Source organism: Myotis nattereri (assembly GCF_964212035.1).
Source record: "Myotis nattereri genome assembly, chromosome: 3".
NCBI lineage: Eukaryota > Metazoa > Chordata > Mammalia > Chiroptera > Vespertilionidae > Myotis > Myotis nattereri.
The window spans coordinates 70,467,232-70,481,980 of NC_138077.1; the positions used below are offsets into that span (position 1 = coordinate 70,467,232).

The window sequence follows — 14,749 nt, forward strand, 5'->3', positions numbered from 1 at the left end:
GACTCCAGTTCCCCAATGGTGAATGGGGAACTGGTGAAGGGTGGTGGCAGAGGGCAGGGCCAGCTGCCAGCAGCTGGGTATGATGGCCTTGATCACAGGCCAGGCCTAGGGACTGTACCCATACACAAATTTCATGTGCCAGGCCTATAGTCTATAATAATATAAGGGTAATATGCTAATTAGACAAGATGTCATTTCAGATGTCCTTTTGGACTAAGTTGGGGCCGGAGCGAAGCCCGGGTCCTGGGGTCCTGGGTGCCTGCCGGCGTGGCCGGAGGAAAAAAATGCCTACTCTTGCAGGAATTTCGTGCATCGGGCCTCTAGTTAATCTATATATCAGGATTATCAACCAACATGTTTGTCAGTAGGTCTTAAAGCCTTATCTGGTGGATTGCCAAGTCAACTGCTGAAATGATGGCATCTTCTCTATAGTTTGCTGAATAATATAGCTGGTAATAGAACACCTTTCATACAATTTATTCTACTAGGATCCTTCCCCTAACCTCAAATATTCAGGACTAGAGGCCCAGTGCACAAATGTGTGCACGGGTGGGGTCTGGCCCACCCCAATTGGTGTGTGGGGGGCAGATTGGGGGCAGAGCCCACTGGGGGGTGCAGGGGCCTTGGGCGGTTGGCGGGCTGGCTCTGCCCCTGGTCAAACTCTGGTGGAACTCCGGGTTAAGGGGAAAATTTGCATATTACCCTTTAATTATATAGGATGATTAGCAGTTCTTCCTTCCTAACAAAAGAGGGCCCCTGGGAAGGCACATGGGCATTTCTTTAATAAACTGTCAGCTGATACCAAGGTGGTAGGCAGAGTCATGTCCTGGATATGCATTTTGCCAAAAAGGCAGAAGTGTTCTCAGCTTGACCTTCATTTCTGCCCAGGTGCCTGGGAGTGGGTTTTATTATGTAAATCCAGCCAAATACCAGGAATGAATAGGACTCAGGCCCACCCAGAACTGACATTACAAGAATGCAAATAATCTCCTTTGTCTTGACCTTTGGTGAATCTTCCTGGTACTGGGGGTATAAAATAAACACGCTCTTTCAGTGCTGGGTCACTGTCTCTCCATCAGAAGAGGACAGCGGTCCCACCTGGTCTCAGCTTTTTTCTTCCATCTTTGTGTCTGTCTCTTTCTTTCATTTTCTCAATCCCCAGCCGCCCTTACTCAAAGAACTGGACCACTCTCTAGCCGTGCTGGACGTGGAAAAGAGAGACCCCTCCATAGAGGAAAGCTTCTATAGTTTTTCCCTAATTTATTATAGATCGTCCTCATTTATAACCTAGAAAAACGTCATAACTAAACATACAAAAGTCACCAACACCTTGTGTCAAGTGCTTATGGTGTTTTGAAGTTAAAATCCCTAGATGATGGAATACTTTTCAGATTGCTTTTTCTTTGGTGACAATGGTAGTACATTTGGCTTTGAACTATCTGTTAAGTCATTTACTTGAAAATTAATTCTGCAAACATTTTTTTTTACCTGTAATCTGGATGAATTACCTACTTTCTATTCAATGGGTTTTGGCAAAGAATAAAGTATAAAGTAAGAATAAAGAATAAAGAATAAAGAATAAAGTAAGTTTTAAATGAATCTGACTTTTAAAACTTTAGATAGCAAAGTGAGGTGGCTAAGTATCTGTCCTTGAGATCTTTTAGGGTTAGCCATTCTGTGTATATCTCTCCATATCAGAGCAGATGCAAAATATAATTCTATAGCATGTATCACATATCTTTGAAATGATGCTTTACAGATATGGCTTCAATGAGCTGGCTATTGTTCACTTCCCTGAAAAGTCTTTTTATACAAGATTAACTTTTCCATTGTCAAATTACATCTCTGAACCAGAAGACTTGGGTTATAAATTGTCTATCAATAGCATTTGCACAGCAGTAACACCAGAAGTTATCTATATGAATGCCAAGAATCAACAAAAGTTATGCCTGCCTCACATTTTTCTAACATCAAAACTCAAGCTTAAGCATCTTCAAAAACAAATACCGGAGCCTGATCACACTACTAAGGTAAGTCTTATGCATTATAACAGTAGAGGCCATCATTAGTGTGGACAAAGGACACTATGTTATTTATAGCACATCAAGGTGAAGTGGCATGCTGCTAAATTGTCATGGAATTGCCATGCAAATCAACATTCTTTCCAGTTCTATTCAAGTGACTACCTACTCTCTACCATCATGTCACCTTCTCCTGTAAAGTATATGGAGATCTGAGAAAGCACAATGCAATCTGTAGCTGAGGAAACAGGTGTAAGTATTTCTGTGTGGTACCCAAAAGCCCAGCACTATATCCACTCAAGAAATAGCAGTGGATGCATATGATTTCAAATAAGGCAGTATAAATCTCCCTTAGTTGATTAATGGTAAACATCAAAAGGATTAGTTTACCTGAGAGTGAAATTTGTGAGCGCAAGGCAAAACTGAGAGGTTTTCTGGAGAGAGATTCTCATGACAGATCACACAAGGCTCATCTTCCTCTCCCTCATCATCCTAGGGGAAATACACATAAGATATATTCAGCTAAATTCTTTCTCCCAAATTAAATTTATAATCAGCAGTCTCAATCTCACCAAATTATTGGCTCCTTCCCACGTGACAGGACCTTGTGAGCTGAGAGGCCTCCAGGCTGGTTTTGGGGGCTGGGCAGCATTGGACTGTGGTGGAGGATGGCTATGTGAAACACAACTACCACTTGGGACTGATTTTCCTTGACTCTGAAAAGAAAAATATTACACCGATGTTTTTTAGACTTGTTCTAAAACAGGAAGATGAACAGAATAGCACAGAATGTGATATAGTAAGAATTAGCAAAAGGATAAAGGTCAATCAGATTCATGATAAATCTTGAAACAAAATGTTGGCAATATTACTTATATACTGAGAATTAGGTAAAACAAAAATAACTATATGTATTCTTTTAATTTAAATAAATGTTTGCAGAAAATTTTGGGGAAAATGCCTCCATTAGAATCATTCAAATTGACCTAGAGTAAATTTCAAAAAGGTCAGTTTATTCTAGAATGATCTGAAAGTATTTCAAAAAGACTTCCCAGGCCATTTGTCCAGCTGAAATTAAATTTTTTTATTAAGAGAGGATTTAATACAATTACAGATTATTGATTTTTCCAAATATGTTATGGTTTTAATTAAGACAGCTAACTACTAGAGATGAGGGCCTGAGTGGGCTTAAGATGGAAAGTGGATGAGCACAACAAGACACAGTACTGAGAAAAATAGGAGAGATATGGTCCAATTAAGGGGACTGCAGTGTTCTGTGGTCAGGAGGGATCTTAACGGGATAGAACTTTTCTTTGAGGAGTGAGAAATTGAAGTTCCACATCAGGCACCCCAACCCTTAGTACATGAACAGGATAGATGAGCCCCCCAAACAAGCTTTGAAAACCTACAGGGAATATATCTAGGACAACTATAGAATTGCGTAGAAAAGAAATCCTGCTCTTAAAGGCTCATGCACAGACTCACTCAATCTGGAATCCAGGGAAAAACACCAGATGAAAAGGACATTGACCAGTGATTTTCAACTGTTTTCATATCATGGCACACATAAACTAATAGCTGCGGCACAGCTACACAATGGAATACTATGCCGCTATAAAAAAGAAGGAACTTTCACCATTTGCAACAGCATGGATGGAACTGGAGAGCATTATGCTAAGCGAAATAAGCCAGTTGGAGAAAGATAAATATCACATGATCTCACTCATATGCGGGATATAATGATCAACATAATATGATGAACAAGAATAGATCCAGAGAGAAATGGTGGGGGAGGGGGGGTTAGAGAGCCACCATATTAGCATAACCAATGGACACAGACACTGGCGCAGTGGGGGCTTGCCCGGAGTGGGAATGGCTGGCGTGGGGGGGTGGGGGGTCAATTGGGGAAAAAGGAGACATATGTAAAACTTTAGACAATAAAAAAAATTTGAAGCATACCAAAAATATATTTTTCTTAAAAAATCTGAGATAAAAATAGGTATACTTTTGATTCATTCATACCGAATGGCTATTGTTTCCTGATATTTTTTATTTGACAGTCTAAGGGAAAAGAGTTCAGTGCCCTGACTAAATAGGAATGGCAAGTGTTAAAAATTCTTGTGGCACACCAGTTGAAAATTGCTGACATAGACCATAGTTGAAAGGGACGCATTTACTATTATTGAAATGCCTGCCAAAGAAGCAGGAGGCAGCAGGGACTCTCTGAAACACTGGCGGCGGCCATTTCTGCCATCTAATTCTGCTGTGCTGATGCTAGTACTATTAGACACCATTTAAAAATTCTCACTCTAGCCTCGTAACACCAGTGGAACACTCTGATGAAAGCCCACACACCCCTACAGCTCAGTCTTGCTACCTAGCCTGTCCCACCTATACATGCCAGTAGCAATGGTGGCCCATCACAATAGAAGGGTGCACACAACCCAATAGGGGACACCCATGGAGCACCTGGCTCTGGTGGCCAGAGGAGATTACTCTTCTGGGCCCCACGGGACATCACCAACATAAGGTCACTTCATCAATACTGGGAGATATAGATGATCTACCTAATACATAAAAACAAACACAGAGAATTAGGTAAAATGAGAAAACAGAGGAATATGTTCCAAACTAGAGAACAAGATAAAACCTAGTAAAAGAACTAAATGAAATGAATATAAGCAAAGGTCATAAAGATGCTCACAAAACTTGAGAGAAAAATGAATGAATACCATGAGAACTTCAATAAAGAAATAGAAAATGTAAGAAGTGCCAATCAGAGCTAAAGAATACAATAAACTGCAATGAAAAATACACAGGGGAATCAAAAGGGTAGATGACATAAAAGAACAGATCAGCAATCTGGAAAATAAAGTAGTGGAAGTTACCCAAGTTTAATAAGAACAAAAATAAGAAAAAAATTTGTTTTAAATGAGAATAATGTATGGGACCTCAGGGACAACGTCAAGCACACTAACATTTGTATTATAGAGGTCGAAGATGGAGATAAGAGAAAGGGGAAGAAAACTTCTTTGAAGAAATAACAGCTGAAAACTTCCCAAACCTGAGGAAGGAAACAGACATCTAGGTCAAGAAAGCACAAAGTCCCAAACTAGATGAACCCAAAGAGGTCCACAACAAGACATTATAATCACAATGTCAATAATTATAAAGGGAGAATCTGAAAAGCAAGTAGCATTAAATACGGAAATTCCTGTAAGACTATCAGCTAATTTTTAAGCAGAAACTTTGCAAGCCAGAAAGAAAAGACACAATATACTCAAAGTGCTAAACGCAAAAAAACCTACATCCAAGAATACTCTACCTGGCAAGGATAACACTCAAAATTAAAGGAGAGATAAAGAGTTTCCTAAACAAGCAAAAGCTAATATAGTTCATCACCACTAAATCAGCCATACAAGAAATGTTGAAGAGAGACTTCCTTAAGTAGAAAATGAAAAAGCGGTAACTAGACATAAAAAAAATATATGAATGAGAAAGATCCAAGATGGCAGCTAATTAGGGGAAGTTACACTCAGCTTTGACCAGGATCAAACTGGAATTATAATTAAATTATCCTATATAATAGAGTTAATATGCACATTGACCGTCACACCCTCACACAAGATGGCCAACAGGGGAGGGCAGTTGGGGGCGACCAGGCTGGCAGGAGAGGGCAGTTGAGGGTGACCAGGCTGGCAGGGGAGGGCAGTTGGGGGCGATTGGGCTGGCAGGGGAGTGGTTAGGGGCAATGAGGCAGGTGAGTAGTTGGGAGCCAAAGGGTCCCAGATTGGAGAGGGTACAGGCTGGGCTGAGGGACAACCCCCCTAGTGCACTAATTTCATGCACTCGGCCTCTAGTAGAACAATAAATTTGAATAATCAACTGAAGACTAGTTGAACAAAAGTCTTATAACTAAGAACATACAGAAGAAGAGTGGAGATGTGAAAAAAAAATGTACTTAGTGGTTGAGAATCCAAAAAAGCATCTCAGCTGCAAAGGTTCACCTTGAAGAGCAAAGGGTATCAACTCCATGGCAGGCTCCCAGGCTGGAGAACCAGAACAGGAAATAGGAGCCCATATCACATCTGGCTGTGAAAATCAGTGGGGATTCCAACTGCCAGGGACAGACAGGAGTCTGCTAGAAACCCAGGTGCCCTCTTAAAGGGCCAACACACAAAATCACATTTATGGGTACTCACCCTAGATCTAGCAGAGAGATGGCAGCTCTGAGAGAATTTGAGTCATATAAGGAGAGACTGGGTTATGTGACTTCAGGGAGAAGGCTAAAGTTGTAGCTACCATTGTCCCTGTGCTGAAACCCTCTTCCACATTGTCCACAGACACCATTTTCATGGCTAGAGCACTCCCCTCCATATGGCATAGATTGGCCTGGGGAGACCCAATAGTCCCACCCTCCCAATTCCCTGTGGACTCACCCTGCCAAACTGACATACTGTTGAGGAATCAGCCAGCTGCAGGCAGCCTGGGCCTGCTACAGTTTTTCTTGAAAGGCTCTGAAGGAGGTCCAGGAAGTTTCAGGGCATGTCAGAGATGCATGGGAGAGATGAAGTTATATGACTCTGGGGCAAAGTCATTGCCTCCCACCTCCTCCTTCACACACCCCGACTAGCAACAGTGATCCTGTGAAAAGCCTCCTGCCACAAAGCCAAATCCTGTTATTATAGCCTGATGAAATCTGTTGGCCTCACCCTTATGACTCCCTGAGATCATACTGCCCCACAACAAAGATATGCAGGTCCCAGATGGGTGGCAACTGACCTGAACTTGGTGTTCATTGAGAATTTTAGAGTGGCCTAAGACACAGCACTGACATGAAGATTGAATCTGTACCAACCTGGCGAACACCACTTACCCCTACCTAGTGATTCAGACCCTGCCTCATGCAACTCATGTACCGCCAGAGGTGCTTTCAATGGCTGAGCCAAACTGGCAGTGTGCATCCAGGACCAGCAGAGGCAGCTACCAGCTGTGGTTCACCTTACAGCTCCGAACAGGTAGCGCATAAAATCAGTGACTTTTACAAAACATTCAAAGAACTAACACCTGTCCTCTCAAACTATTCCAAACAATTCAGAAGGTGGGAAGACTCCTCAGCTCATTTTATGAGGCCAGCATTATCCTAATTCCAAATGCAAATAAAGACACTATGAAGTAATAAAACTATTAGGCTGATATCCCTGATGAACATCAACGCAAAAATCCTCAAAATATTAGCAAACTGAATTCTGCAATATGTTAAAAAAATCATACACCATAATCAAGTGGGATTTATTCACCTAACAAACTGCAGCTGGATCAGAGAGACCCAGAACATCCAAAAGAAGACCCTAGGCCACAAAGCAGCTTGCACTGGTTCACAGCTGGGCCTCATCTCAACACCTCCAAACCCCAAACAAAGAAGAGGAATCTGAAGATCTCTCTGTAGCTAAATTAGCACCTCCTTAGAGATCCAAAAGCCAGTGTACCCAGTGGTCAGAGTGGGACCATCCAGATTACAACTCCTCAGATCCATAAGTGACACACTCAGAGGGGCAGACTCAGTGAGCACCAAAGCCCCACTGAAGCAAGTCTTGCCCCAGAAGGGTGTCTCCAGCACAGAAGTTCTCCCACTGCAGACACAGCTGATTCTCACAGCCAATTGGCCTGGAGGTCAATTCCTCCCAGTGATACCTACAACAATCAAGGCTTAACTACAACAAGACTGTGCACAAAGCCCCCAAAGGGGTGTACCAAGAGTGTCCACCTCAGGTAATTGGGGAGGCTGAGCCACTAGGCCCTACAGGACACCTAGCTCAGAAAGCCACTCTATCAACTTAGGGAAGCAGCCAAAATGCGGAGACAAAGAAACATGTCACAAATGACAGAAATGGAGAAAAGCAAATTACTGGATATAGAGTTCAAAACCACGGTTATAAGGTTTTTCAAGAATTTTCTAGAAACTGCTGAAAAATTTAGTGAGACCCTTGATAAATCTAGTGAGACCCTCGAGGATATGAAAAAGGACCAACTAGAAATTAAGCATACACTGACTGAAATAAAGAATAATATACAGAGATTCAACAGCAGACAAGAGGATCCCAGGAATCAAGTCAAAGATTTGAAATACGAAGAAGCAAAAAACACCCAACCTGAAAAGAAAAAAGAAAAAAGAATCCAAAAATATAAAGATAGTGTAAGGAACCTCTGGGACAACTTCAAGTGTACCAACATCCAAATTATGGGGGTGCCAGAAGAAGAGAGAGAGCAAGATATTGAAAACCTATTTGAAGAAATAATGACAGAAAACTTCCCCTACCTGGTGAAAGAAATAGACTTACAAGTCCAGGAAGCGCAGAGAACCCCAAACAAAAGGAATCCAAAGAGGACCACACCAAGACACATCATAATTAAAATGCCAAGAGCAAAAGACAAAGAGAGAATCTTAAAAGCAGCAAGAGAAAAACAGTTAGTTACCTACAAGGGAGTACCCATATGATTTTCAGCTGATTTCTCAATAGAAATTATGCAGGCCAGAAGGGAATGGCAAGAAATATTCAAAGTGATGAATAGCAAGAACCTACAACCAAGATTACTTTATCCAGCAAAGCTATCATTCAGAATTGAAGGTCAGATAAAGAACTTCAAAGATAAGAAAAAGCTAAAGGAGTTCATCACCGCCAAACCAGTATTATATGAAATGCTGAAAGATATCCTTTAAGAAGAGTAAGAAGAAAAAGGTAAAGATAAAAATTATGAACAACAAATACATATCTATCAACAAGTGAATCTAAAAATCAAGTGAATAAATAATCTGATAAAGAGAATAAACTAGTGAATATAATAGAATCAGGGGCATAGAAAGTGAGTGGACTAACAACTCTCAAGGGGAAAGGAGTGTGGGGGGTGTGGGAAGAGACTGGAAAAAAAATCGTACACCTATGGATGAGGACTGAGTGGGGGGGAGGTAAGGGAAGAGGGCTGGGGGGAACTATGGGGGGAAAAAAGAGGAACAACTGTAATAATTTGAACAATAAAGATTTAATTTAAAAAATATGTGCAAATGAATTAATGTGATATACCATATTTACAAAATAAAGGATAAAAATATGATTATATAAAATAGATGCAGAAAAAGGATTTGACAAAACCCAGCTCTGGTTTATAATAAAAAATTTGAGCAAACTGGGAATAGAGGGAACATACCTCAACATAAAGGCCATATATCACAAAGCCACAGCTAACATCATACTCAATGGCAAAAACTAAAACCATTTCCCTTAAGATCAAGAACAAGACAGGGATGTTCACTTTGACCACTCTTATTCAACATAGTACTGTAAGTCTTAGTCACAGTAATCAGATAAGAAAAGGAAATAAAATACATCAAAAATAGAAATAGAAGTAAAACTAATTATTGGAAGATAACAGGATACTGTATATAGAGAACTCTAAAGATTCTACCAAAAAACTAGTAGAAATTATAAGTGAATTCAGTATAGTCGTAGGATACAAAATACATTTTCAGAAATTGGTTTCAATTTTATACTCCAATGATGAACTATCAGAAGATGAAATTAAGAAAACAATTCATTTATAATTGCATCAAAAATATAAAGTATCTAAGAATAAATTTAAATATGGAGGTAAAAGACATGTATGTACTTGAAAAATTACAAGACACTGAAGAAAAAAATGAAAAAAGATACAAATAAATGGATGTATATATCATGTTCATAGATAGGAAGAACTAACATCATTAAAATGTTCATTTTACCCAAAGCTATCTATATATTTAACGCAATTCCTATCAAAACACTGATGGCATTTTTTACATAAGTAGAATAAATAATCACAAAATATATGTGGACCCACAAAGACCCTGAATAACCATAGCAATCTTAAGAAAGAAGAACCAGGTTTGAGGTATCACACTGCCTATTATCAAACTATACTATAATACCACAGTAATAAAAACAGCATGGTACTGGCATATAAACACATATAGATCAATGGAACAGAATAGGGAGCCCGGAAATAAACCCACATGTATATGGTCAATTAATATATAACAAAAAAGGCAAGAACATATAATGGAATAAAGATAATTTATTCAATAAAAGGTGTTGGGAAAATTGGACATATGCATACAAAAAAATTTAAACTACACCACTTTTGCATTCCATATATAAGAATAAACTCTAATGTAACACTCAAAACTATAAAACTCCTAGAAGAAAATGTAAATCAACAAACAGGTGTTGGCGAGGATGTGAAGAAAGGGAACCTTCATGTACTGTTGGTGGGAATGCAGACTGGTGTAACTACTATGAAAAACATTATTGAGTTTCTTCAAAAAATTAAAAATGGAATTGCCTTATGACCCAGTGATTCCACTTCTGGGAATTACAATAGTCAAGATATGGAAGAAGCCCAAGTCCCCATAAATAGATGAGTGTATAAAAATAACACGATATATATACACAATAGAATATTACTTGGCCATAAAAAAGAATAAAATCTTACCATTTGTGACAGCATGGGCAAACCTAGAGGGTATTATGCTAAGTGACATAAGTTAGAGAAACACAAATACCATATGATTTCATGTACAAGTGGAATGTAAAGAGCAAAATAAATGAACAAACAAAACAGAAAAAGACTTGTAGATACTGAGATCACACTGATGGTTGCCAGTGGGAAGTGGGTAGGGAAACTGGGTGAAAAAGGTGAAGGGAATAAGAAGTATAAATTGGTAGTCACAAAATAGTCATGGGGATGCAATGTACAGCACAGGGAGTAGTGTCAATAATCTTGTGTGGTGCCAAGTGGATAACTGAAATATAGGGGCACCACTTTGTAAAGTATACGATTATCTATTTGCTATATTGTACACCTGAAACTAATACAAAATAATATTGAATGTAAACTATAATTGAAAAACTTCTAAAAAGAGAAAATATATGAATGAAAAATATATCACTAGTAAAAGCAAATAAACAGTAAAGGTAGTGGATTAATCATGTATAAAGTTAGTATAAAGGCCAAGAGACAAAAGTAGTAAAATAATCTATATCTACAAGAATTACTTAAGAGATAAACGAAATGAAAATACATAAACTATGACAGCAAATGCATATAATGTGGGTGCAGAGGTACAAACATGGTTCTTTTTAAATGCATTCAAACATGAGTTGCCATCAAGTTAAAATACTGCTATATATATGTATATTCTTCTTTATGAACCTCATGGTAACCCAAACCCAAAAGCCTATGATACACAAAAATTAAGAAAAAGGAATCCAAACAGAACATAAAAAAAGTAATCAATCACACAGGAAGAGGCAATAATTACATACTTACCAATAATTATTTTAAATTTAAATGAAAAGTATGCTCCAACTAAAGGCATATGATGATGGATAAAAAGTCAAGACCCATATACATGCCACCTGCAATAGACTTACTTCACATGTAAGTCACACAGACTATAAGTGAAGACATAAAAAAATATATTCCATGCAAATTAAAATAAAAAGAAATCTGGAGCAACAATATTTATATCAGACAAGACATACTTTAAAACAAAGATTGTGACAAGAGACAAAGAACTGAATTTATCTTAAATTATTTTAATAAAACTAAAATTATATAAAGCATCTTTTCTGACTATAAAGGTATGAAACTAGAAATCAATAACAAGAAATATGAAAAACACAAACATGTAGAAGCCAAACAACATACTACTAAACAACCAATGGATCAATGAAGAAGTCAAAGAGAAAATTTTAAAAAACATATTGAAAAAAATAAAAATAAAAACATAATGATCCAAAATGTATGGCTATAGCAAAAACAGTTCAAAGAAGGAGATTTATGGTGTAATATAGGCCTACCATAAGGAACAAGAAAAATCTCAAATAATCTAACTTTACACCTAAAGGGAACCAGAAAAAGAAGAACAATCAAAATGAAATTAGTAGTAAGGAGAAAATAATAAAAATCAGAGTGGAAATAAAATAGAGTCTAAAAAAAACAATAGAAGAGATGATGGAAACTAAGAACTAGTTATTAAACCTTTAATCAGACTCATTCAGAAAAAAGAGGTTCCAAATAAATAAAAGCAGAAATGAAAGAGAAATTACTACTGAAATACAAAGTATCATAAGCTATTACTAAAAACATTATATGCCAACAAATTGAACAACACAGAAGGAATAAATTTCTAAAAACATGCAATCTTCCAAGATTAAATCATGAGGAAATAGAAAATCTAAACAGAATAGTTCCTAATAATCTACAATGATAAAAGCATAATATGCTAATTAGATTGGACATCCTACCAGACAACCTTCTGGACGAAGCAGGGGTTGTGAGGGAAGCCTGGGTCCTAGGTGCCTACTGGTGGCTGAAGGCAAGCCTGGGTCCCGGGTGCCTGCTGGCAGCTAGAGGCAAGCCAGGGTCCTGGGTGCAAGAGGAAAGCTGGTGCTGGCAGCCAAGGGAAGGAAGGCCCACTCTTGCACGAATTTTGTGCACCGGGCCTCTAGTCTATATCATCTACTTATATAAAAACCATGGGTGATGTTCATCACGACCACAACTGCCACGCACAAGCGGAAGGAAGTCAGTCCTGCAGGGGTTGTCTTGGCAATGGCTGCACCCTCCCCCGAGCTATTTCCCAGAGCTGTTTCCTGTAAGGGCGGGTCTGAGGCAGAAACCCACCCTCGAGTGTGGAGGCAGATCTTTCTAAAGTGTGCCCTGAGCTAGCACAGCCAGGGATGAATCTGAGTGGGGGAGGCTGAAAGGCTTAGAAAAGACAGACGAAAGAATGAAAGCTGGGTCTCGCTGGGAAGCTGCTTCTCTGAGAGACAGCAACCACACCCACAGCCATGCCTTTATTTTATAGCAGATGCTACCAGGCAAAGTAAGGGAGTGACCAAGATGTTTACAACATTCTCCTGGGTTTCAATCCTACTCAGCTACATTCACCTGAATTCTATCAAGTCTACATCATTCAGGCACGTGGGTCCATGTGTTCAGACCATAGATCAGGGGTGGGCAAACTTTTTGACTCGAGGGCCACAATGGGTTCTTAAACTGGACCGGAAGGCCGGAACAAAAGCATGGATGGAGTGTTTGTGTGAACTAATATAAATTCAAAGTAAACATCATTACATAAAAGGGTACGGTCTTATTTTTTTTAGCTTTATTCATTTCATTTCAAACAGGCCAGATCTGGCCCACGGTCTGTAGTTTGTCCACGGCTGCCATAGATTCAAGCTTACAACTATAGCTGTTGGCTATAATTGTGCTGGGAGGACCCTGCCCTCCAAGCTGGGACTTGCATGTGGCAATGAGAAGACTGTGCCCTCTCATCAGTCCAAGGCTTGAACCTGTCGAAAACAGTTTTAATTCTGTTTCTTTGTTACTGATGTTGTGGCCCCACCCCATAACAAAGAAACAATTTCTGGAGGATGAGGCCCAGGAATCGGGATTTTAAAAGATTCCCAGGTGATTCTAATGTGCAGCCAAGGTTGAGAACCACTGCAATAGATAATATTAAAAATATATCTAAACGTGCAATTCTTTGTCCAAAAAATGAGCATGTTCAAAAATTAAATGAAGAAAATTTGGATATACTCAAAGATTTCCACACATATTTGAGTGATGATTCCATTGATTCAACAGATGATGCTGAAAAGGAAAATTTTCCCATCGAATTTCTTAATAGTTTAGTATTAATCCTTCGGGAATGCCGTGTCATAAATTAAAATTGAAAGTGGGTGCAATCATCATGCTATTGAGAAATCTCAATAGTAAATGGGGTCTTTGTAATGGTACCAGATTTATTATCAAAAGATTATGACCTATCATTATCGAAGCTGAAGTATTAACAGGACCTGCAGAGGGAGAGGCTGTTCTGATTCCAAGAATTAATTTGTCCCCATCTGACAATGGGCTCCCATTTAAATTGATTCAACGACGGTTTCTCATGATGCCAGCATTTGTGATGACTATTAATAAATCACAAGGACAAACTCTAGACAGGGTAGGCATATTCCTACCTGAACCTGTTTTTGCACATGGTCAGTTATATGTTGCTTTCTCTCGAGTTTGAAGAGCACGTGACATTACAGTTAAAGTTCTAAGTACTTCATCACAAGGGAAATTAGTCAAGCACTCTTAGTGTTTTCACTCTTAATGTGGTGTACAGGAAGATATTATAATATGTTTAATCACTTTATCAGTCATTGTTTGCATCACTGTTGTTTTTATATCATGTTTTTGTTGTTTTCATATCATGTTTTTGTTGTTTTTATATCATGCCTCTGTTGTTATATCCTTTTGTTACTGTTTATTTATTAATAAATTTATATATGATTTTCATATATATTTTACTAATTTCCTTTCATCTCTCACACTTCTATTATAGAGAAAGGGCAAACAGCAATATTAAAATATCTCTGCTAATTAATTCCCTTTTTTCAAAAAAAAATATTTTATTGGTTTTTACAGAGAGGAAGGGAGAGGGATAGAGAGTTAGAAACATCGATGAGAGAGAAACATCGATCAGCTGCCTCCTGCACATTCCCCACTGGGGATGTGCTCTTGACTGAAATCGAACCTGGAACCCTTGAGTCTGCAGGCTGATGCTCTATCCACTGAGCCAAACCAGTTAGGGCAATTAATTCCTTTTTAATGTGCACGAATTTCATGCACCGGGCTAC

The 14,749-nt window shown here is 38.7% G+C and overlaps 1 protein-coding gene across 1 annotated transcript in view; it reads right to left on the minus strand.

Moving 5' to 3' along the window:
• Positions 1–14,749, minus strand: part of DZIP3 (DAZ interacting zinc finger protein 3) — a 141,444-nt gene that overhangs the window by 4,437 nt on the left and 122,258 nt on the right. The window contains exons 30-31 of the mRNA XM_081086553.1: positions 2,594–2,737; positions 2,412–2,513 (exon numbers count right to left, since the gene is read on the minus strand). Coding sequence (XP_080942679.1) covers positions 2,412–2,513; positions 2,594–2,737 — 246 coding nt within the window. The remainder of the gene's footprint in view (positions 1–2,411; positions 2,514–2,593; positions 2,738–14,749) is intronic.